Source organism: Garra rufa, chromosome 18 (genome assembly GCF_049309525.1).
Source record: "Garra rufa chromosome 18, GarRuf1.0, whole genome shotgun sequence".
NCBI classification, from domain to species: domain Eukaryota; kingdom Metazoa; phylum Chordata; class Actinopteri; order Cypriniformes; family Cyprinidae; genus Garra; species Garra rufa.
In genome coordinates, this window is record NC_133378.1 from 18,734,201 (window position 1) to 18,759,194 (window position 24,994).

The 24,994-nt window shown below is 35.9% G+C and overlaps 1 protein-coding gene across 3 annotated transcripts in view; it reads right to left on the reverse strand.

Annotated features, from left to right (window-relative positions):
* Positions 1-17,303, reverse strand: part of tafa1a (TAFA chemokine like family member 1a) — an 81,997-nt gene extending 64,694 nt beyond the window's left edge. For all 3 annotated transcript variants that reach the window (XM_073823419.1, XM_073823417.1, XM_073823418.1), the window contains exons 1-2: positions 17,026-17,303; positions 16,032-16,161 (exon numbers count right to left, since the gene is read on the reverse strand). In XM_073823419.1, coding sequence (XP_073679520.1) covers positions 16,032-16,161; positions 17,026-17,034 — 139 coding nt within the window. In that variant the 5' untranslated portion in view covers positions 17,035-17,303. The remainder of the gene's footprint in view (positions 1-16,031; positions 16,162-17,025) is intronic.
* Positions 17,304-24,994: the final 7,691 nt, after the last annotated feature.

The window sequence follows — 24,994 nt, forward strand, 5'->3', positions numbered from 1 at the left end:
TAATGGTATTTTCTGAATAAATAAGCTTCCCATTGTTAGGATAGGACAATATTTGGCTGAGATACAACTATTTGAAAATCTGGAATCTGAAGGTAAAAATAAAAAAATCTAAATATTGAGGAAATCGTCTTTAAAGTTGTCCAAATTAAGTTATTAGCAATGCGTATTACTAAAAAAAATTACGTTTTGATATATTTACAGTAGGAAATTTACAAAATATCTTCATTGAACATGATCTTTACCTAATATCCTAATGATTTTTGTCATAAAAGAAAAATCGATAATTTTGACCTATACAATGTATTTTTGGCTATTGCTACAAATATACCCATGCTACTTAAGACTGTTTTTGTGGTCCAGAGTCACATATATCTAAACCATTATTGGTATATATATACAATTTAATGTACTGTATATTAAAAATAAATTAATTCATATTCTAAATAAATCTATCTGTCTGTTCGCTTGTAATGTTTAAAATGTTCGATTTTATTTTTTATTTTTATAGATCTGACTCAAATCTGCGAGACACCTGTACCTTTGAGAGAAGATTTGTCTGGTAAGACAATGACCTCAATCATAAAACGACAATGCTAATGTCCTGGATTGGTCCAGATCTCAATCCAGTTGAGAATATTTGAGTGGGCTGAAAAAGGCTCGGCTAACAATCTCCATGCAGCCTGTCTTGAGCAGTTGTGCAAAGAACAATGGGGGAAATTGCAGTGGCCAGATCTAAATCCACATAGACTCAAGATTAGAATTGCTGCCAAAAATGGATCTGCTAAATACTTGTTTTGAAGGGGTTGAATTTTTTTTGCACATGATTATTTTTTTACCAATTTGTAGAAATTCTCACTTTGACAAATAAGAAAAAAAAGTCTGTTTATCAGTGGTGTGTCATAAAAGCCAAAACAAATCTTCTGTAGTTTAGTGTTGTAAAAAATGAAACATGGATGAATATTTATTTTGTGTTCAATAACTATAATTAATTTTGACAAATTTTTTTTTATATAAATGTTTACTTTGCACTGACAGATTTTTTTTTCTGTTAATCATTTAGTCATAAGAAAAATCATTTTCTATGCCTCAACGTTGTAACTTCACCACCAAGTTCAAGGCATCATCAGTATTGGGGAAAAAATGTTACTTTTTAAAAGCAATGCATTAGAATATTTGCTTTTTAATAACAGAAAACCCAAAAGTTTTCACACCAAAGGTGAAATGAATAAGTGTCAGGCTGAAGGAAATCTGTGCCAAGAGAATTGTCAGTGAATAAATGGGAAAACAAAGTAACTTACACTTACACAGAATGCTGGGTTAAAAACAACCCAGAGCTAGGTGAAGTATGGATAAATCCAGTGATTGGGTTGTTTTGACCCAGCTGTTGGGTTTTATTTCATTTAACTATTGTTTAAAAATACTGTATAACAGGCTTTAAATGAAACCAACACTCTAAAAAATGCTGGGTTTAAAACAACCAAACGCTGGGGAAAATATGGACAAACCCAACTGTTGGGTTGTTTTGACCCAGCTGTTGGGTTATTACCCAGAAGGCTGGGTCAAAACAACCGCTGGGTCAAAACAACCCATATGCTGGGTTTGTTCATATTTTACCCAGTGCTTTGATTGTATTTAACCCAGCACTTTTTAGAATGAAAATAGGTTGTAAATGGAAAAAAAAAACAGACACATACAGTCAAACCAAAAATTATTCAGATACCAGATATAATTTTGGATATTTTTTTTACTAGTGGGTGCAGGACACTATAGTTCATTTATGTAAGTAAGGATAGCAAAATAAAGTAAACTGTAAAATATTATACCCAAAAAGTCTTAATACAGTGCACTACAGTAGCACCCCCCGCCACAGGGCTGGGTCTGAGTTATAATAAGTAAAGCTGTCTGCAGTGTATGATTAATAAATCTGACTGTTGTTCAGCACACTGCATTGTCCAAAGTAAAAAAAAAAAGATCATACTTTATGATATTAGTTTTAATTTGAAAAAAAAAGGACAAATCAAGGAAATTTCACTGGCATTTCTTTCTGTTTGTTGTATTGAAAACGTACCGAACCATGACACCACTGTGTCGTATTGAACCAAACTGTGAATTTTGTAAATTTTGTAATTTTGTACGTTTTACAAGATTAGATGTTTGTCAGTGGTGCTCAGGATCTGCAAATCATCTGCTATCATCCTATCAGTGTAAGTGACATTTTATGTACTGTATGTACAATGTTTCACTGTAGACATTGTCTGATGCCAAATTGATAGACATCGCCCAACCCTACTGGGCACCATATTGTTGACATTGACAATCAGTATGAAATGCCACTTATATTATACTGACTATGCATGTTTAACCACTTGAAATGATGAAAGACCCAATAATGTGTAAAAGTTTTGTGTTTTTAAAGAGAAGAAAAAGAAATATAAATCTGTCTCTTGGTTCAGGTAGCTCAATAGATGTCACATGTCTAGTAAAACTCATAAGGCTGATGTAATAAAGTTGATATAGGACTTCCTCCACACTCTGGCAAGGGTAGAATTCAGAGATAATATGTGGTTGTGTGTGTCTGGTGGCTTCAGGTATTGTGAGGTCAGATTGGCATTCATAGAAGCGCTGTCTGGAGCAGAGCGAGAGAGAGATGGAGGGAGCGAGCGGAAGTGTGACACAGAGCAGATGGAGGACAGCCCAGGGGCTGAGACTGTACGACTCTCCCATTGTTCCTACAGGCGAGCTGGCACTGTCAGGAAGATTGGATGGAAGCGGGAGAGATGGACGGAACGTCTCTGCTAAAATAATGTGCCTTTAGGAGCTGCATTATATAAGGCTATTAAACTGTCAGTGTGTGCTGGCGTACATACGGGAAGATAACCTTTGTTTTGCAGCAGATGAAAAACACATTCCATGTTTGTTTTGATGTAGCTATATCCATGGCCTGCATCCGTCGGTGCGTGTGGGGGGAATTATCACAGATGACTGTCTTCTCTCTTGTGCCGCCGAGATATATTTAATACAAAGAAGGACAAGCAGGATGCCGTGCCGCAGTCGAGCCCTGATTCTGTCAGAGGCACTTTGTAGGAAAGTCTTCGGGCGGCCTAGAGCTGCAGATGGAGAACCGGCATCCAACGTCACCTCAGTTATTGAGCTTTATTGAGCCCTCCTGGAGATTTCCTCCAGAGAAACTCTAATGGCAGAGCGGAAACCAGATGACGCTGTGATTCAAAGAGATCCGGGCATGTCTTTTTTGTAGCCTGGGAAGGATTTGAAATATTGCCAGATGTCCCGCAATGAGTGCATTAAGCTGTTAACAAAGTTAAAACGCTGTGAGTTAAGGGTTCAACTATTTGTTTGTTCAATTGTTGGCAAACAAAGAGGTCTGTGTGATACCTGGAGAGAGTTAGAATTCCCATTTATCTCAATGGCTGTTGCTCGGCTGGCACCTGGCCAGGCCTGGAAGTACGTGACCTGGAGGCTGCCATCTTCATGGGTGCTCAGTTCTGCTGCCAGGTTGTTTTGAGCTAATTAACTGAACTTAAATGGCATGTGACTAATGACTGTAGTGCTGAGAGGAAAATGTTGTCATGATCACACCGATTAGCTGATGGCAACACAAAAATGCACACATACCCTTCGTCCTGAGCTAGGGGTTTCTGTTTCTCTTTTAGGAGCCTCTTAAAAAGAAATAGGCTCTGGTGAAGTATGTACAGCAATAAATAAAGTATTTGTGGTTGCTTGTAAAAAGTTTTATTACTCATTTCAGCTTTATTACTTATAAATTATTTTTGAATATCTGCAGATATCTCCCTTTTTCATGCTTCTTTTATACTGCAAAAAACTTGTTAGTATTATATTGATTTAATTTAACTGAATTCTTTAAATAGTATAGTTAAATATGATTCAATGTTTTAAGAAAAAAAGAAATTTAACAGACAAATGTAAGTATTTTTTCCCCTGTTTCTTCAAGTTTTTCCATCTCAAAAAGACTATACTAAAAATCTATCCAGCTGCATCAATTTTGTTAATTACAATTTATGGTTAACCATGACAATGGTTTACATCATATGCTCATTCAAGCAGCAGTAAAAAGACATTTAATATTAATGTCAATTAGAGATTTTAGTAGATATATAACTGAGGATATCTGTACTGACAGTAGATGCTTTTAACAAAGAGTACTCACACTCTACAAGATGACAAGGTCTACACAGAACAGTGGACTACACTGCAAAAAAAAAAAAACTTCAACATCCCTAAAACAAGATATATTTACCCAAGAGACAAAAACTGATATCAAAAGTTGAATTATTAAGACTTAATTTCATCAGATTTTCATTTAATTTGCTTTTTACTGAAAAATAAGGCATTAATATCTTACACAGTTTTACATTTCATAAATGTATCTTGTTTTGAGGATGTTCAGAGATTTTTATTGGATATTAAGAAGTTTAAAAATGTTTTAAATATTTTTCAAACATGAGAATAGTTATCCAACCATTACTAAGACTAGTAGAAGTGAATTCCTTTCCAATATAGATAGATAGATAGTTTAAGATCAGTAAATAAGTTTCTTATGCTCATCATGGCTGCATTTATTTGATCAAAAATTCAGAAATGTAATATTGTGAAATATTATTGCAATATAAAATAGTGGTGGTCTATTTTAATTTAATTTATTCCTGTGATACTAAGCTGAATTTTCAGCATCATTTACTTAGTCTTTAGTTTCAAATTATCCTTTAGAAATCATTCTAATATGCTGATTTATTATCAATGTTGAAAAAAGTTGTGCTGCTTAATATTTTTTGGAACCTGTGAAAGATTTTTCAGGATTCTGACAATATACACTATACCGTTTAAAAGTTTGGGGTCAGTCAACTTTTTATTTTTTATTTTTTTGAAAAGAAATTAATACATTTATTCAGCAAAGATGTGTTAAAATGATAGTGAAAGGGATAGTAAAGATATTAATTAAAGCCAAGTATGAGTCTCTTCAAGTTACAGTTTTTAAAAATAAAAAATAATAACTCTTTTTAATAGTTAACTTTTAACTGTTTTCAGTTCAGTCATCAAATCTCAATAAATATTGGTCATAGAAACAGATTTACTTAGAATTTTACCAAGCTGATTACTTACTAAACACTCCCACAGATCATGTTTTCATGTCATTTTAAGTCTTATTTTGACGTTACAAAGTAGTTATATGTAAGTGTGAGTTGTTTACTTACTTTTTTAAATTAGTCTTCCCATTAGCATCATTATATTGTTCATTCAGACTGATTTGCGAATGTGGAACGCACACAAACACAAGAGGCAGGATTTATCACATGAGCCTATCGCAGCCGATTATAACCAGTCATATCCAATCATATCACAATGACTTTCCCCCATTCATTTTTAATTATGCCACACGCTTTAGGGGTCTGATAAAACTCAATGGGCTCAGGGGAGGTGAGAGAGATATATGTGTATATATATAGTGTATCATCACTAGTCTCAGCTTACACTGATGAATGAGTGAATGAATGATGAATGAATCTGGATGTATGTTGTTACATATCAACGTGTCATGCATTTTCACAGCTTCATGTCCAGGAAGAGCTACATTGATCAAGAACCTAACAAGTAAAGTGAATCTGACAGACGATCTATATTTCCCAGAAACTCTACAAGATTGATATGATATCTGCCCTCTGAAACCACAGCAAGAAGCTCATAAGTCACAGTTGTGTTGCTGTTAAAGTAAGGAGGCAGCTAAACCACAGTTATTGGATTATCCTACTGTTATTTTCAATGTAATACAGTTAGCCACCTGTCTACTATTAACACCTGCACTTTAAATCTCTGATCTACCCAGGTCGATTCTGATGTGGTTGGTTTTATGATAGCCTACTTGTCCTTGCACTTAGTGATGGTTTCCCAGGGGGCCGAGAAACTGTGTCTGTGTTTGTTTGTAAAGGGTTGGTTCAGGTCTCGGTTTGTTAAAGATGGGTTATTTTCTACATCTGGAGAGTTCAGACTCATAACACTAAAACATGGCAGCTATGCATGCATGACAAACACAATTTGCTTAGTGCCGTTGCAGCTGTCAGTGCTGAATAAAGACCTGGTCTCATGAATCACCCATCCTCATCTGTCTGTCTGAGCCGGAGAGCAAGAACAGCCGGCAGCACATCTGTGAGAAGCGCTACACGTTCCTCTCTCTGTCTGTCTCTCCTTCTGTCTTTCGCCCGGTGCTTTTCACTCTTTCTATCCCTCGCTTCTTACCAATCTCTACATTTAAAATACATATAAGCATCGATTCGCATCTCAGCAGCGAGTAAATCAGGACCTGTGAGTTCGCAGAGCAGCCGACGTACATGCATCACATAAAAAAAATGTAAGCCTTATAGGCACTACAGGCATGTTGTTTCAATCCATATAGCTACAATAATTCAAATCCCTCAATGTGTTTTGCCAAAATGGTTGTCACATAGAAATTTTATAAGCGTTGTAAAGACATATATTATCTGTTTTTGGCCTTTAAATGAATGTAATTGATTTATTAAAGCAATAAGCCTCATTAAACTGTGCTTTACAGTTATTTTACCTTCAAACTGTAACTCTGAGTGGCTTGTAGCTTTAATAAATCAGCCACAGCACAATGATAAAAGACACCCATGCTTATAAACCGTATACATTTTATGATATATGTACATAGCTAAAAACTGTCTCTTGCTCTGTGCTTTTCACTCTCTCTATCTTACTTCTCACCCATCTCTGCATTTTGAAATACATATAATCATCGATTCGCATCTCAGAGGCAAGTAAATCAGAACCCTTGAGCCCACAGAGCAGTCGATGTACACACATCACATAGAAAAGTTATAACAGATGCAATCTCATGCACTACGGGCATGTTTCAATGCATATAGCTTCAGTATTTCAGATTCCTTGTTTTGCAAAAATGCTTGTTTTATAATTATTAAATAGATATGTAGTCACCTCTATTCAGCCTTCGAATGATAGCTTTCAATTTATTAAAGCAATAAGCCACATAAAACTGTATTTTATATGATTCTGCCTGTAAACTGTGACTCTGTATAGCTTTAATAAATCAGTCACAGCTCTGTGATAAAAGACACCCATGCTTAACAGAGTATAAATGTATAATTTTTATTTATAGTATAAATTATATTTAATATTTAGATTATATAATTATAATGCTGTATATATTGAAAATAAATATTTAAATTTACATTTATTACCAATTATTTAAATGAGTGTATTATTTATAGCATTATAAAACGGATAGTTGCAATCCTGGCTTCTGATTGGTCAATGCATTGTTGCAATTCCAAAAAGGGGCACTCAACCCCTCAGCGGCATAAAGGTGCTGATCCCAGTTGTGTTGACCAATCATTATAGTATAGTAACAGCTTATATATAGTAACAGCTTTGACCTGTTCATCCCATCACTCCACAACTCCCATAGTGGATCATTATTTTTTTTTTTTTTACATGTCAGCATTCTGTTTTTTCAGGGAGTTCATCTGCAAGTGGGGATGCGCCCATATTAAAGGGCACCTATTATGCAAAATTCACCTTTACATGTTGTTTGAACATAAATGTGTGTTGGCAGTGTGTGTACACAGCCACCCTATAATGATAAAAATCCACCCGCTCCTTTTTTTTAATCCCCATAAATCATAAACTGTGTCTCGAAGAAAGCCGATCACAGAATCCGTCACATTTGACAAGCCCCATCCACGATGATTAGCAGACCCCGCCCTGAGTGAACCGCACACAATCCACCATCTTGACACTAGAGCATTTAAAAGCAGCATTTAAGTTTTATTAAATTAAGCTTTTAACCTATTAAAGCTATAGACGTTATTCAGCCCAGAGAGTGATCTTCTGCTTTTATTTTATTGTTTGGGTCATATTAACAGTGTAGACAGCAGTATAGGTACTGTATATTACCTTGCTGTCACTTAATACACAGATCGAATATAAACGTGATTTTTGTAACTTATGCATGTTTTTAATGTAAACTTGTGTGAGAAAGAGAACTTAGTTTAGTACTCAGATGCTGTTTGAAAACCGCTTTCTATGCACATGCTTCTGTGTGCGCTCAGAAAATTGTATATCAGAAGTTTAAACTGATATGGCTTTAAAATGCATAATTTCAGCACTGAAATCAAAACCAAACAAGTGTTTTTTGGCAGAGTGTCTGAGGTACGAGCTGTAACGGTGTGTTCACACGGGGCGTAAGCGTCAACGCTTAACGGAAGGCGTGGCTGACGTTTATGGTCATAGCAGCGTCAGCCAATGAAATGCGGCTCTTGAACAGGATGAACGTGATTGGCTGCCGCCTCGCCACTGTATTTGCATAGAGCGATCTGATTGGCTGACGCGGCGCTTCACTGGCGTTGCTCGCGGCAGAAGTTGAAAATTTCTCAACTTCTGCCGCGAGCAACGCCAGTGAAGCGCCGCCGACGGATCCACAATTCTTTTCAGCAACGCTTGACGTCACCCATTCAAAGTCAATGGGAAGCGTTGACGCTTACGCCCCATGTGAACACACCGTTAAGGCACAGCCCTATTCTGGAAAAATGGGCGGGGAGCAGCTCATTTGCATTTAAAGAGCCATGCATGAAAACGGCTTGTTTCTGCTTGAACTCAAAATAGGCATTTTAAAAATGGTATAATAAATGATCTGTGGTGTATTTTGAGCTGAGCTTCACAGACACATTTATATTGTATATTTATATTACATTATTATATTATATTATTATAAAAAGGGGATCAATAGGGCTGGTGTCAATAATTATTTTCATGTTATGGGAGATAACAGATAAATAAATAATATTGAAGTTCTATATGTTTTGTCTAAATTAAAAATGTAACCTAAACTAAAAACTAAAATCAATCATTTTAAATGCTGCAAGTATCTTTAGAAATCACAACATTGTTATTTACATTATGAAAATGCATATTGTTTAGAGATTTGCTAAAGATTGCATTTAACAGTCTAATTAAATGATTAGTTGTTATAGGTAAACCTTATATGAACATTAAATCTAAATCTAAATCTAATAAACACAGAGGAAAAAAACATGAACAATTAAATATTCAACACTGTTACAATATACACTACCGGTCAAAAGTTTGGGGTCAGTAAATTTTTCTTCTTCTTTTTTTTTTTTTTTTTTTGAAAGAAATTAAGTGATAGCAAATACCTACATTGTTAGAAAATATGTATATTTTGAATAAATGGTGTTCTTTTGAGCTTTTCATTCATCAAAGAATCCTGAAAAAATATCACAATTTCTAAATAAATACTGTTGCAATATATAATCCAATATAGATCCAATATAGATCATTCTAATAATAAATCAGTATATTAGAATGATTTCTGAAGGATCATGTGACACTTAAGACTGAAGTAATGGCTGATGAAAATTCAGCTTTGCATCACAGGAATAAATTAAATTTTAAAGTATATTACAATAGAAACCATTATTTTATATTGTAATAACATTTCACAATATTAGATTTTTTTCTATATTTTTGATTAAATAAATGCAGCACTGATGAGCATAAGAGACTTTCTTTAAAAACTAAATTACAACTCTTACTGACCCCAAACTTTTGACCGGTAGTGTATATCCAATACTGACTGATACAAATCAATATATATAAATTTTTAAAGTGGAAATCAGTTTACTAAATAATATAAACTAATTTTGTGATATCATATCGTCCATTCCTGTCATGTATAAAAAAATATAACAATGTTTAAAACAAAAATTATGTCCTTAATATTTCTGTTGTGTGGTAGTTGACTTTAAAATCTATGCTGTGTCTACTAGCACTTTATATCTAGTCTGTATTCGCAATGTTGGACATCATCTCAAACCTTGTTGATTAAATTTTGTTCATTTTTCTACCTATAGGCAGTTTGCAGTTGCCAAGCAAGATTATTTTGACACATTAATATGTGCAGCTTATACTGCATAATATCCAGTGCTGCATAAATCCAACATATGATCCATAAACCTTGACTTCCAGTTAAATTCAAATACAAAATAATGATAAAAACTCCTGATAAAAAAAAACAAGCATTTTTGCAATGGATGCAACTCAATTAATCAGTTTCAGAACAACACTGTTTCCTATATTTGCAATTTCCTGCAGTGATCTTGGTCACTATTCACATTGATGCTTTTAATGAAAGCTACGTTACCGCAACAATTCATGACCTGTCAACCCTGATACTCAGGACAATCTACCAGCCTCAAAGCACTCAATACTTAAACAAATATCTTTTTGTAACACAACACACACATGCACCCACTCCCACCTCTCCAAAGCCACAATCTCATCCTATCTTGAAAAAGCATTACAGTTTTAGCACGCACTTGTCATAACATCAAAAAATGTTGCTATAATCACACAAGGTTTGAAAGCAGACAGATGTGGTCGGTTTGGCTGACCTTTAAACATTTTTTTTTCTTACATGATTGGCAGTTTGAAAGAATGTTTGCTGAGCTTGACGTTTTTACAACATGCAAATGGATTCTGGAGCCGTACAATTGGCTGATGGTTTGTTTTTCATACAAGACAAGTGACAAAAGAAAATGTCTGGTTTCAAAAAATGAATCTCAAATTCCTTCCTTTGAAGTATTACAGAAAATATGACCATAAATTGGTATCTTTTGGAGAAACCATCTTTTTGGAGCAGAATGGGTGCTTAAATATGAATTATTCAGTGCCTCAGTCGAGAAACATCTAAATGCCCCAGTATTGTTCATCTTTTGAGAGAACATATGGACACTTAAATGTAATCTCTGTCCATTCATTCCATCCAGCACCAAATGTGAATTTTATGCAACGTCACCAAAGCTCATAAAAGCCCAATCTGTGCGGTTTGTTTATCTGCTTTGATATTCAGATTTATGGTAGTGGAATCCCAGAGTGCTCAGTACTGGTGAGCCAATATATAGCCCTCCATTTAGGATGAACGTTTGATTGTTAAGAAATACTCTTGTGCCCTGATAAGACTCTCAGCTGGAACTCAGTTGTTTAATCAGGGCTAGCTGTACTAACATTGCTCTATCTACATTCTGAATGGCATTGAAGCCAAATCGTTCAAATCTAAATAGTCAAAGCATTTAATGTCAACAGAGGCAAAACTCCACCGACCTTCTGCTTTGAATCAGGAATAGCATGTACCTCTATAATTGTTCTATATTCTGTACAATAAAATCAATTCCAATTCAGGATCCAATCCCAGTAAAGTGCCTCTAGCAAGATTAGTTAAGGTAAGTGGTACGGTCTCAAATTGCTTTTAGCCCTTTCATTCGAAGGTGTGAGGTTACAAGAAGCATTTGTGCGCTGTTTCAATTGAGGTGAACCTTAAAACCACCCCAGACCGCCGATATATTAGATAAACAGGGTTTTCTAATAGATTTACATTCTGATAAAAATGTGTGATATCCTCTTGACCTGATGTGTGGAAGAAAACTGTAATTTTTTACTGTGATTGGCACAGGGTGCACAAATTCTCTTACTCTATTACTCATTCCTCATTCCTCTATGTGCATATATGGTTTATTTAAGAGAAAAAACATTTGTAGTCATCACTTTATCATAAAAAAACTAAAAGTCATTGTTAAATTTAAATAAAACATACATATAACTATATAATTGTGCTTAGTTAGCACAGTAGCTTATAAACTTGGAAGGAAAAATGCTTTTGTTGCTGATATCAAAAGACGTGACTCCAATGCAAATTTATCAGTCTTTTACAGATGGCAAAAGCTAGCCAAATTAGGCAGAGTTACTTGACATGCCCTGGATGTCAAGTGCTTGACTTCTTGAAAAGCATGGAAAAAACCACAATGCAAACCCCGACATCATTAAATACAGACCACAATGTGTTGTGTGCAGTGAATTATTGGCTACCGAGAGCTTGAAACCATCAAAACAATTCTGCTACTGTGTTGGGTTGCCACTTGATAAATGTCCAAACCTGGGTCCTGCAGCAACGCCATGTTAAAAACCGCTGGGCTAGAAATCCATCCCCTGCGTGTCTACTTTCCTGAATCAGAGTTGCACCAATGAGAATTCAATTAAGAAAAGGATTTGTTGAAATTGTGTTGCTCTACTTAATAATACACTTCCTAACAAACCAGTGATTAAAACCTTCACCTGCAATTAATTTTGATTGCCCGCCATGGTGGATTAACCAATGGAAGTAAACAGCAGCCCCTCAAGCCCCTTACTCTGATACCATCTTCCACTTTTGAGTGTCATATTTAAAAGGATATCAAAAATATCTTGTGCAAGTAGTGAATATTATGCTTACATTAAAATATGTAAATACACTAAAAAGTTTTCACCAGATTCAACTTAAAACCCTAAGTTCAGCAGCTGCCTTAAGTTTTTAAGTTAAATCAGCTTAAAACTACAAGTCATTTGAACTTATTATAATAAAAATTAGTTGATTTAACTTGTGAGTTTAAATGACTTAAGTTGATTTAACCTAACATTTTAAGGCAGCTGCTAAACATAATTTTTTAAGTTAAACACTGGTGAAAACTTTTTACAGTGTACTGTATATACTATCATATATTGTTAATATGTATTTGTTTGTTTTCTTTCAATAGTATTAAATATTCTTTGTTAAATTATTGTCATTATAAATATTCTTCAGATTAGCTGCTCCTTTAATTTTTGGAAATTGAAACCAGAACATTTTAATGGGACATCAGAGGCCTATTTTCCACATGTTGGTATAATTCTTTAGGGTCTTTATTAAATGTCTGTAACATCCTTTAGTTAAAAATTCTCAATGGTCATTTAAAACAGCATCTTTTTACCGTGTCAAAAACTGCTTGGTTTACAGCAACCCGTTTCAGTGAATGGCTCTTTAAATGATAATGAGCTACTGCTAACCCCGCCCCTCTCTTCTGTATTTTTTGTATTTGGTGACGTGTTATCAAAAACAAAACATATCCACTGCGTCCTCAGTGTCTCTGATGTTAGGAGAAAATAAAGACTCTTATGTTCACTTCAACATCCAACTACAAAACACCTGCATAATTGAGACTGTTTAGGTTTTTTGGGGATTCAAAAAAAAAGATGTAAATTTATTTTTATCACTGTAGGGTGGTTGTGTCCACACAATGCTAAGACACATTTATATGCAAACACCATGTAAAAGGGAATTTTGCATCTGTTGTCCCCTTTAAAGTTAATCCTTAAAGGGACAGTTCACCTCAAAATGAAATTTTACTTTTTAAGCTTTCACATATAAACACTGATCAAAGCACATATATAGAGTACATCAAATATGTTAAACAGAAACTTGAACATGCTTTCTTGAATCATGAGCACTTTTAAGGTTTGTTCTTTTGTGTCACACATGCACGTTTGAGCTTCCGTTTACCATATTGAATGTGCTTTATGTATGTGCATCAAAAAAGGATAGAGAAAATTATTTTAAAAAAAATTATTTGTTTCTTATAGGTTTAGGGCCAGATTTATTAAACAGGCCAAATAAGCATTCGAGTGCAATTTCATTAAAGCTCTGATGGGAGGGGAAAATTCTGCATGTCATTTACTGACAACGTGCACATTAAAAAACACAGACGCAGCCAGATCATTTCCATAATGACCAGCGCAATCTACCAAGAGCAGCGCACATTACTGCCTGCTTTAAGGCGTGTTTTTGGGGCTTTGAATAATGGCGCAAATACCAGTTGCGTGATTCATTCATACCAGTTACCCGTTGCGTGATTCATTTTAATACTCTCCTTCCATAAATTTTGCGTCTGAATAGAAACTCTTACAAATGCATGCTCAGTGAGGTCAGGTGCAAAATAACTGTGTCCACACCTTTTCAGTGCTAATACTTTACTGCGCATCTTTAGTAAATCCTGAGTGTACTACTTTAATGCCAAAAGACAAATTTGGCCCTTTGTCTTACCTATGGGTTTAGAAGGACATGAGGGTGAGTAAATGATGATAGAATCTTCATTTTTGGGTGAACTATCCTTTAACTAAAGTTTATAGCACTAGACTAGAGGAACCAGATTTAAAATAGCTTAGGTTTACTGTAAAACTAAAGCAAGGATAAACTAAAATAAACTAAAAAAGCTGAACATAATGGAATAAATGTACCCTTATTTTTAAGGTTTTCAAAGTGTGATGCAACTGAAGTAGTATGTATAGTAATTGATTTAAAGAAATAGTTATCCCAGTAGTGAAAATTACCCCATGATTTATTCACCCTCAAGCCATTCTAGATGTATTTGAGTTTATTCTTTCAGACAAATACAATTTGAGTTATTTTTAAAAATGTTCTGGCTCTTCCAAGCTTTATAATGTGGCGAATGGGGTTAAAGATTTTGAAGCCCAAAAAACTACATCCATACATCATAAAAAGTGCTCCACACAGCTCATGCATTTGTGTAAGAATCCTATCCATATTTAAAACTTTATAAACTATATTCTCTAGTTTCTGCTAAATGTCATACACAGGTTTACGTGAGTGTGGCGTTTCAGCGGATGATGTAGGATGTAGGCATAGCGTAAGCGCTGGTAAGAATATGCTAGTCTTGTGAAAACCAAGTTTTGTTTACAGCAAAGGAATACCTGCCTTCTCTTGGCTTCAAAATCCTCCAACATTTTTCTTTGCAAATCCCCATTTTGTACTTCAAATTTGTGACCAGTGTTTTGTTTTGCTTTCTCCTTTGTGCTTCCGAGTTCATCATTTCTGCGTTCGTCACCGTGTTTGCCTACGCCCTACATCAGTTTATAAAGTTTTAAAGGGGTCATCGGATGCCCATTTTCCACAAGTTCATATGATTCTTTAGGGTCTTAATGAAAAGTCTATAATATATTTTGGTTAAAAATTCTCAACAGTAGTGTAAAAAAATACCCTTTACCAGGTCAAAATCAGCTCTGCAAAAAATCTATTCATTTTATTGCATGGTCCTTTAAATGCAAATGAGCTCTGCTCACCCCGCCCCTCTCTGCCTGGGATGATGAGCCGTAATGTTTACTTTAGCCACGTTTAGCCACATTTAGCGGCGAAATGTGCCAACAAGCACATTATTAAGAAAGGCCATTTGCAAAGATGCATAAAAAAACCTTATACTCACTTCTGCTGTGTGTGAAGCTGCATTAGGAACGATTCGCACGAACATAGACGCATATGTAGATCGGGATCGGCGCTTTCCTTTTAAAAACGAAAGTAAGGTTATCCTCTGCGTCTTCAGCAGCTCAGATGTCGTGGATAAAATGACTGCTATGTTCATTATTACATCCAACAACACAACACCTCAATCTGAGACATTCTTGTCTTCCCCTGCATCTGAGTCACACAATGGTGATCGGATTCGGACTGTTTCAGCTCGATGAGTGCGGGTCTAAGGTAAGGCGCTCATGTCAATCAACTATTGTGGGAGCGGCCTCTGTCTGTGTGCCGTCACAACGACAAGAAGCTGAGAATGAGCTGATTTTAAAAAGGGGATATTACTTTTAAAGATTAAAAAAATACCACTGGGTGGATTTTTATCATTGTAGGGTGGTTGTGTACACAAACTGCCAACACACATTAATGTTCAAACAACATGTAAAATTTAGTTTTGCATCCAATGACCCCTTTAAATATTGATATTTTCTTACACAAATGCAAGGATTCACTTCAGGAGGTCTTTATTAACTCTCTGGAGGCAAGTGGAGTACTTTTTATGATGTATGGATGCAGTTTTTTGGGGCTTCAAAATCTTTAAAACCCCATTCACTGCCATTATAAAGCTTGAAAGTATACACCCAGGATAGCTTGAGGGTGAGTAAATCATGGGGTAATTTAAATTTTTGGGTGAACTATCTCTTTAAACTTGATTTAATCCAGTTATAGTTTAATCCGTCTTGATGCAACAACTCTGAGAGATGCATACCTGAACCTTTACCCCTACAGAGATTAAACAGAGATTGAAAAACCAGGCAGAAGATGGAGAGAAGGAAGGACTCACCAAGGATCTGTATGTTGGTTCCGGGCGGGGCCAGGTGCTGCTGAATGGTCTCATAGAAAGTGGCCTCACACATCAGCAGGACTGTCACACTGACCCACACCCACACCAGCCACGACATCCCAACACTCCTCTATAGATGCACAGAGAGAAAGGTCAGTAACTCACACATTCACTTTTCATCTCTCACTTCCATTCATTCCTACCTAAGCACTGTGAATGCAGTGAGGTGCATTCAAACCTGGCATTTCTAATTAAAACGGAAAAAATAAATATTGTTATATATGCGAATCTGAGTCAGAACTTCCTCACACTATAAAAAACGATTAGGAGTTTGTAAATAAACCAGTTCTGTACAAGTAATTACTATTTCTTCATTTACTTTAGTATTTCACATTTAATTCAAAGTTGCTGCTTTCCATTTCTTTGTACTTGTTTGTGAAATCTACTAGCAATTTCTGAGTAAGAAATTTATTCTACACCAAATTATTTTCATCTCGAAGACCCAATCTTCATGTAGACCGACTTGCTTTCAGCCTCTTAGTGTGTCTATTAGGCCACATTTAGAGATGAAAGTGCCAATCGGTTTCTTTTCCTCAGCCACCTGACAGTCTGTCTCCATCCTTGAGTCTCCAATTGCCTTTTCATATTCTTAAATTAGAGTTATGACTAGGCAGTCACATTTTCTTCAGTTATGCACATAGCATGTACTGAAATTGAATGGCACACTATAAAACTATAAAAACGTCTGGAGAACTTATGAAAAGAGCCAGCCATTCATACTCCCAGCATATGCTTCATGCAGGCTATAATAATCACTAAATGCGAGATCAGAAAAAGGTATTCATGCTGATCTTTCAGTGCTCTGCTTTTTCACAGAAAAAACAAGTGTTTTTCATGCATCAAGGTGAAAACATGTTTTCTGAGCATTACCATTGCATCAGCTGCATGCTGATACTTGGTAAAGAGGAAAACAAAGCTGAAACAACTACTGTACCTGTATCATTCAGGGACAGCCGTAGGAGAACTCAACACTTTGTCCTCAATCCATCCATTGTGAGGTGTCCAGATATCCCTGTGTCCAGGTATCGTTGTCTTGTCTTGTAGAAACTCTCAGTTCTTCTGTCTTCTCACTTTGAAGCCTGAAGCTGAAATCAGAGACACTGTAGGACAAACAAAGAGCGAAAGAGAGAGAGCGCTATGATTTGAGCACGGCAAACCCGCTCATCTAACACTAGAATCGCCTCTTCACTCCCCTGAGCCACAGAGATGATTTTCCGCTTCACATTTAAACACAACTGAAGGGCGGTACTCTCTCTCTCTTCCTCCCTCCCTCTTTCTTGCTCTCTCTCTCTTTCGTTTCACTCTCCCATTTCATCTCTTTCTCTCTGTCTCTTTCTCTTAGTCCCTCACTCCATCTTTCTCTTTCTCCCTCCTATTGCACGTAATAATTTTTCCTGATACACGAGAGCTCCTAGCTTCAAGCTATACATGATCTCTCATCTAAAACCTGCCTTGATCTAGCAGTCACTGGAAGCTGGAATGATGCCGGGCATTTGTATCTTAATATATATCGTTCCAATAGGTTATGGTGAACTGACATTTATCAGAAACTTTTTTTTTTTTTTTTGGAGCAACACAAATCCCCCCTTGAGCAGCTGAGGATTCAATATTTTTCTCTAAACACGCAAACAGATTGTGGTTGTGATCTCAGTAACTCTCCGCTTTTTAAGCCCCCCTCTATCCTCAGCCTGTAATTGAGCCTCAGACCTTGACAGACCTGGAGTCACTTGCTTGTCACCAACAAATTGCTTAGGCTACAGTGTTTTGGACAACAAAAACTCTGCTTTTTTTTCTTTAATACAAACCAGGCTATGGACAATAGACACAATCAGCAGGTCCTACAAACAATCAATTAGCTCTTTTAAAGGGACAAGCATGAAGTGCAGAAACTAGGGCAGAGGTTTAAGTTTTATCGCCAGTGATATTCAAAATCAGTTTGAACTTTGAGATTAGAAAAAGGAGCTGTTTTGGAAGAAGCCTAATTTATTTAAAAGACAAGAAATCTTGAATAAATATATATGTAGTACACATAAAGTTTAATACAATCATATACTGTACATAATTTAGGATTTATGTACACACATTTTTATTTTATATATACAGTGTCGTTCAAATGTTTGGGATCAGTAAGCCTGTATTTATTTTATCAGAAATACAGAAAAAACAGTCATATTTTGAAATATTATTGCAATTTCTAATATTGGTTTCCTATTTTAATTTACTTTAAAATATAATTTATTTCTGTGACACAGCACTGAATTTTCATCAGCCATTACTCCAGTCTTCAGTATCACATGATCCTTCAGAAATCATTCTGATATACTGATTTAATATCAATGTTGAAACTGTTGCTTAATATTTTTATTTGGAAACTGTGATACTTTTTTGATTCTTTGATGAGTAAAAAGTTAAAAAGTACAGCATTTATTCAAAATAGAAATCTATATAACAACATACTTATAACAATATATGTTTTTACTATCACTTTTTATCCATTTAACGCATTCTTGCTGAAAAAAAGTATTAATTTCTTTTAAAAATGGGACCCTATTCCCCTTTCTGTCAAACATTTTATTGGACTGTCCTGCTTTTAATGTATGTAGAAAACTCTTTTATGAAGTGAACTCACTTAAGGAGTTTAGTATAATTTTGCCAGAAAAAGTTTTTGAATTTTTATGTTAATGTAAAATATCTTGTATAATATAACTTGTTTGTTTGTTTGCTGGTTTTTATTTTATTTGTTGTATTTACTTGTATTTTTTTTATTGTTTTTGCCATGAAAATAGCCTAAGATGCTGACATGAAATTTAATACTACTACTACTTAAAAAAAAAAAAAACTACTGAGCCCAACTTTTGAATAGTAGTGTATATTGTATCACAGCATTTCTATTTTGAATAAACAAAGAATCTTAAGTAAAGTATCACAGGTCCCAAAAAATATTAAGTAGCACAACTGTTTGCAATATTGATAATGAATCAGCATATTAGAATGATTTCTGTAGGATCATGTGACACTGAAGACTGGAGTAATGATGCTGAAAATTCAGCTTTGCTTCACAGGAAAAAAATACATTTCAAAGTATTTTAAAATAGAAAACTGTTATTTTAAATTACAATCATATTTCACAAAATTACAGGTTTTTCAGTATTTTTTATCTAATAGATCCCAAATTTTTTGAATGGCAGTGTATAAACATATATATAAAATTTAAGAATGATTAGCCCCTTGGTAAATATGCGCAAATAAGGCTGTAAAAATAAATCAGCATGGTTTATTGGTTTGATCTTACATTAAAAAAAATTAACCTTACATTAAAGGTCACAGTGGCCCATTTTATTCAATACTTTTTGCAACCTCTTTTTGCCAAGATGGCAAATGTCAATCTTCTCTTATAATGCATGATGAGGTTGGAGATCATTCTTCCATGCAAAATCTTTCAAGGTCCTTCAAATGCTGAGGTCAATGTTGGTTCTTCTTTTCTTTAGTTCACCCTACTCAAAGAACTGGGAGGCCATGGCAGAACCATCATTTCATGGTCAGTGAACCATTTTTGATGCTTGTTTTGGATCCATTGTCCTAAGGGAAGATCCAGCCATGGCCCATTATACAATTAAGTCAGGATTTGGTTTTTTATCTGTTGGCATTTGATAGAATCCATGATGCCATGTAAATGAACAAAATATCCAGGACCTCCAGCAGAAAAATAGTCCCACGAGATTAAAGATCCAGCAGTATATTACATAGTTGGCATGGGGTATTTTTTTATCCCTGTGTATCCCTTTAAACACATACTGTGTGCCAAAAAGCTTTTTTTTTGTTTAATCTGACCACAGATCCCTGTTCCATTTGAATTTCCAGTAGTGTCTGGCAACTGAATTTGCTGGAGTTTGGTTTTGGATGAGAGCAGAGGATTTTTTCTTGATTTTTTCTTCTTGGTTCCAAACAATTTGTTGAGATGTAAGTGATTTTTTTTTTTTTTTTAATTGAGGCTTTCTGACCCCAAGACCCAACTCCTGTAATTTCTGCAATTTCCACCAGTGATCCCTGGAGGGCCTTTGGCCACTAAAACTATCCTCCACTTAGACAATTACAGATCATATAAGCTCTAAAATGCGTTAAAAGACAACTTACTTACAGTACCTCAAGCTTTTCCATCTGGGGTAGCTTGTAATGGGATTTGATGCTCTTTTATGGGTTTGTAAAGCAGACCTTCAGACCATAGTTATGTGTTGTGAAATTGCTGGAAACCATCAGCACCACGGAGAGCTCCCACTCAGCCTGCCTACTGACTCCCTTCCTGGCCGGCTCACTTCCACCTGCTGGCTTCTGCAAACCTGATATACCTCCCACTAAAGACTAGTCACTGCAGTCCTGCTCACATGAGGGATCTGCTTCTGAATAACATGTATCCACGAACAGATACTGTTTTCCTGAGTGGAGTTTGTCTCCTCAAGAGCAACAGCTCTATATACCCTCTTAGTTCAGAGAGTAGATCTGCCAAAGCAGGGCTCCTAAAGCTGTCTGAACTGAGACCTTGAGCCACTCTCTGCCAGCTGGATTTTTTTTTTTTTTTTTTCACTTTTCTTGTTTCAGTTTGAGTGAAAATTTTGGACAAGCTAGAATGTACTAGCACATTTTGTGCTGAAGTCTTAATGCTACCCACTTCCTTTTAAGTCCACGCACAACTTCACCCAAACCAGACATAATTGTGAAGTGAGTTTTAGAGCTGTCTTTGAAATAGTATTTGGTGCTCACCACCAAATAATGTTCAACCTGTCAGAATCTGAATAAAAATGTTCTTTAGTCTTGCTCCATTCATTCTTCTGTGGAACATTGGATTATTTTAAAACCGTTAAAACAATGACAATTTTAAACCAAAGATTAGATTTTGCCTGTGGTGGAAAACTGTTTTTGCTAATATACATAATTAGTGTATTCTCATACATATCCAGTTGCTTTCAAACCTGCAATGCCGTTATTAGTTTTTAACTAACCTCTTTTTGTACTTACCTTTGACACCTCTACAACTCAAGTTATTCCATACCTCTTAACATTTTGAGATTTTATCACTGTTCATCTATAATTCACAGAGGTCTTGTCAGATAAGACGAGGAGGTCTGTGCATAATAGGGAAAGTATTTAGAGAATACTTTCTTACAGTGAATTTTTAAGAGTCTTATATATAGTAGTATCATGTTTCTAGCTCATATTGCTAACTCCTTTTTTATTTAGTTCATTGTGACATGAAACCATGTGCTATACCTTGGGTTTAATATCACACAAAATCCATGTGTTTTTGGTTAGAGGTTGTGATCAACACACCGTGTATGAGGTGTTTATGAGGAAATATGCTTTTCCATGCACTAATTAGAAGAAAAAATCAGCTTTTCATGCTGTGAATTTTGTGATGAAATGTGTGATTAAATGACACTTCAAAAGTATTCATTTTAATGAACAAAAATACTTTATTAGAATGAAATAACCAGCATTAAAGAGACAGTTCACCCAAAAATGAAAATTGCCCCATGATTTACTCACCCTCTAGCCATCGTAGGTGTGCATGACTTTCTTCTTTCAGACAAATACAATTGGAGGTATATTTAAAAATGTCCTGGTTTTTCCATGATTTATGATGGCAGTGAATGGCTGTTGAGATTTTAAAGTCCAATATAGTGCAACCATCCATTATGATAAATACTCCACATGGCTCCGAGGGGTTAAACAAGGCCTTCTGAAGCGAATTAATGTGATTGTGTAAGAAAAATGTCCATATTTACAACTTTATAATTTGTAATATATGGCTTCCGTTAACTCTCGTACACACATTCACGGAAGAGTGGTGTACCAGGAGATGATGTAGGATGTAGACAAACTCGGTGACGAATGCTGAAGTGACAAACACGGAAGCATAGAGGAGAGAAAAAAACAAAACACTGGTCACAAATTAGAAGTACAAAAAAAGGATTTGTAAAAAAAAATGTCTAAGAAAAAATTTCTCAAAAAATTGACGCAGTCTAGAACTCTGGGAGTATTTCGATATAAGCCAAGGTGTTTTACTTTGCTATAAACAAAACTTGGTTCTCACGAGACTGGAGTTACAAAACCATCCTGCGTCATCCGCTGGAACACCACTCTCTCATGAACTCACATATGACAGTTAGCAGAAGCTAGAGATTACAGTTTATAAAGTTTTATATATATATATTATATATATTTATATATATATATATATTTATATATATTTATAGTTATATATATTTTTTGTACACAAATACTTTGATTAACTTCAGGGTCTTTATTAACCTCATGGCGCCACGTGGAGTACTTTTTGTGATGGATGGATGCACTTCATTGGAATTCAAAATCTCAACAGCCATTCACTGCCATTATAAAGCTTTGAGGACATTTTTAAATATAACTCTGAGTGTTTTCATTTGAAAGAGAAACATATGCACCCAGAATGGCTTGAGGGTAAGTAAATCATGGGATAATTTTCATTTTTTGGGAGTTCTATCCCTTTAAATAGAAAAATATAAATAATTTAAACTATGTTCAGAAATCTCTGGACTTGCAAATTGCTAGAGATGTCTTTATGAAGCTTTATTCTGAGAGCTGCACTTTTGATTTTAGGAAGATGAAACCTGCTGAGATAATACAGCATCAGCATCTCTCCTGATTCCCTGGTTCCCCTTAATCTATGGGAGGTGTGTTTAGCGAGACAAAGCACCAGGATATAGTCGAGGGAATACAGGATTGAGATGTTATTCTATGGGTAACGCTGCAATAGAGACTTTTGATGGAAACCAGGGGACCATGTAAGACAAATCCCAGAAGCAAGAGTTTTGAGGAAACTAGAGAATTAGAGGCGTTTGAAGGAGAAAAAAGAAGAAACAAAACAGAAATGTGCTTTAGTGCTGATAAAGCAGGATTTTCATAATGAGCTCCGTGAAACTTTTAAATATTTACTCCTTTTGGGGTGTGATTGATGTGGATTTTAACAGAAGGGAAATCAAAGGAAATGTGTATGTCAATACTTCCGCTGCTCGTGGGAGAATTGAATGTCAGTCTTATGAGAATATTTCTGTATGGAATGGAATTAGATTGAAACTCATTATCTCATGAGCACAAATCTCTCTCCTCTGATTCTTTCTAATGGCTGACAGTTACATTTCACAGTGAGCCTGCCAGATACACTATCTCACTTCTAATACAGTCTGTCTCTCAGCCGGTTCTCCCATCAGTGACTTCTCCTACCTGCCCTGAAGAGATTACTAATGACAGCAGCAAAAAAACACACAGCTTCTCTCTTTCCTCCAAATGCCCTTGCTGTGCATATGCTCAATTAGAGAGTATATTTTTAATGGCATGCCAGGGATTTGCATCGCATGTGCATTTGTATCTCGGCGGCCCCGTCAACGTCATCCATCTGAATCCGGGCTTCTCAATAGATTCGCTTTTTTATATTCATTAGGGAAGCCGGTGGACGACAGGTGAATTTAAATGGACAGTTTTGGTGTATGAGTCTCTGATACGACATGATGAAAAGTCTGATTAAACATCTCATATCTGAACATCGTGTCTGACTGAGCGTGTTTGGGTCAAGAGGGCGCGGTTTAATAATTTAACACGTTTTAATATCTCGTCTGGGAGAAACGTGGCTTGCGGTTTTTCAGCCCCACATATTTGCTCCGTCTGCTGAACTCGGTGACAAATCATAAATACTCATTTATCCTGAAGTCGCTTTGGTTTATTCTATACTTTCTGCGGCATAAAAATGCAGTGTTCATGAACTCGGGACCTCTGTCAAGCGGCATTATGAATGGCATAAAACAGTTCTGAGAAGCGTGTGACGTGTGAAACAAGAATCCTGTAACTCTGCGAGAATGCAGTGCAGTGTGCAGGTGTTGTCGGCAGTAAGTGAGTTAACCGGATATGTGTGGGCACCGAGGAGCTGAAGGTGAGCTGAAAAGCATGATGTTCTTTTTTATGAGCTCCAGGCATCTGGCACCTGCTCTGATCTCTCAATGGAGGGATAGATGCCCTGTGGGCCTCACACACACTTCCACACACCCATCCGACCACATTGCGCATCTCACTGACAAGTGGTGTCTGAGAACGGATGAGAGGGACTTGATGTAAAGAGAGAGGAAGATGGAAGAGGCTTGGGGGGGAATGGGGACTTGAGGAGTAGTGATGCGCCAAGGGCAAGTATGTGATGGATGATGGATAGGATGAGTTTTTGGAGTGATTGTCAATGGCCATTTTAGCCAGTACAGGCCGCAGATAATCCTCAGCACCACGGACAGCGGCAGCTTCCGTTCAGCACCGCTGCTGAGTGGACAGCTCCCACGTATACATGCGAGGAACGGCTACTGTAGACCATCAGCTCTAATTGTTTGCTGCTCAATCGAGGGGAGATAGCAAGTGTGAGCACATGCTGTACATTAATAAGCATTGCACTTTGTCCTTTGCTGGTGTCCCCACAGGCAATGAATAAGAATGTGGTTGCACAGAAGAAATAGAGCGCAATGAATCCTACACAATCGGGTCAATGACAAATAGGAGTGGCCATGATATAGAAAATATCATAGAAATGTGCTCTTTGTATTCGTTTTGGTTTTGTATGGATTTGAAAAACATTTTCAAGAAAGGTGGAAAACCTCATGTAGTTTAACCATCAGATAAAAGTAATAATGTTTTTTGTTTTTGTTTGTCTTCATGATAATCTAAATATTTTATACTCAACATGACATTTTAGAACAAAACAAAAAATAACAATTATTTAGAAGACTTATTGACCTTGTCTCCGGGTCTGCAGGGGTACTCTCTTATTTCCAGTTTTGTGTTTTTTCTTAATTTTTCTGTCGGACTTTGACTTGTTTTTCAGTGAATTAATAAGA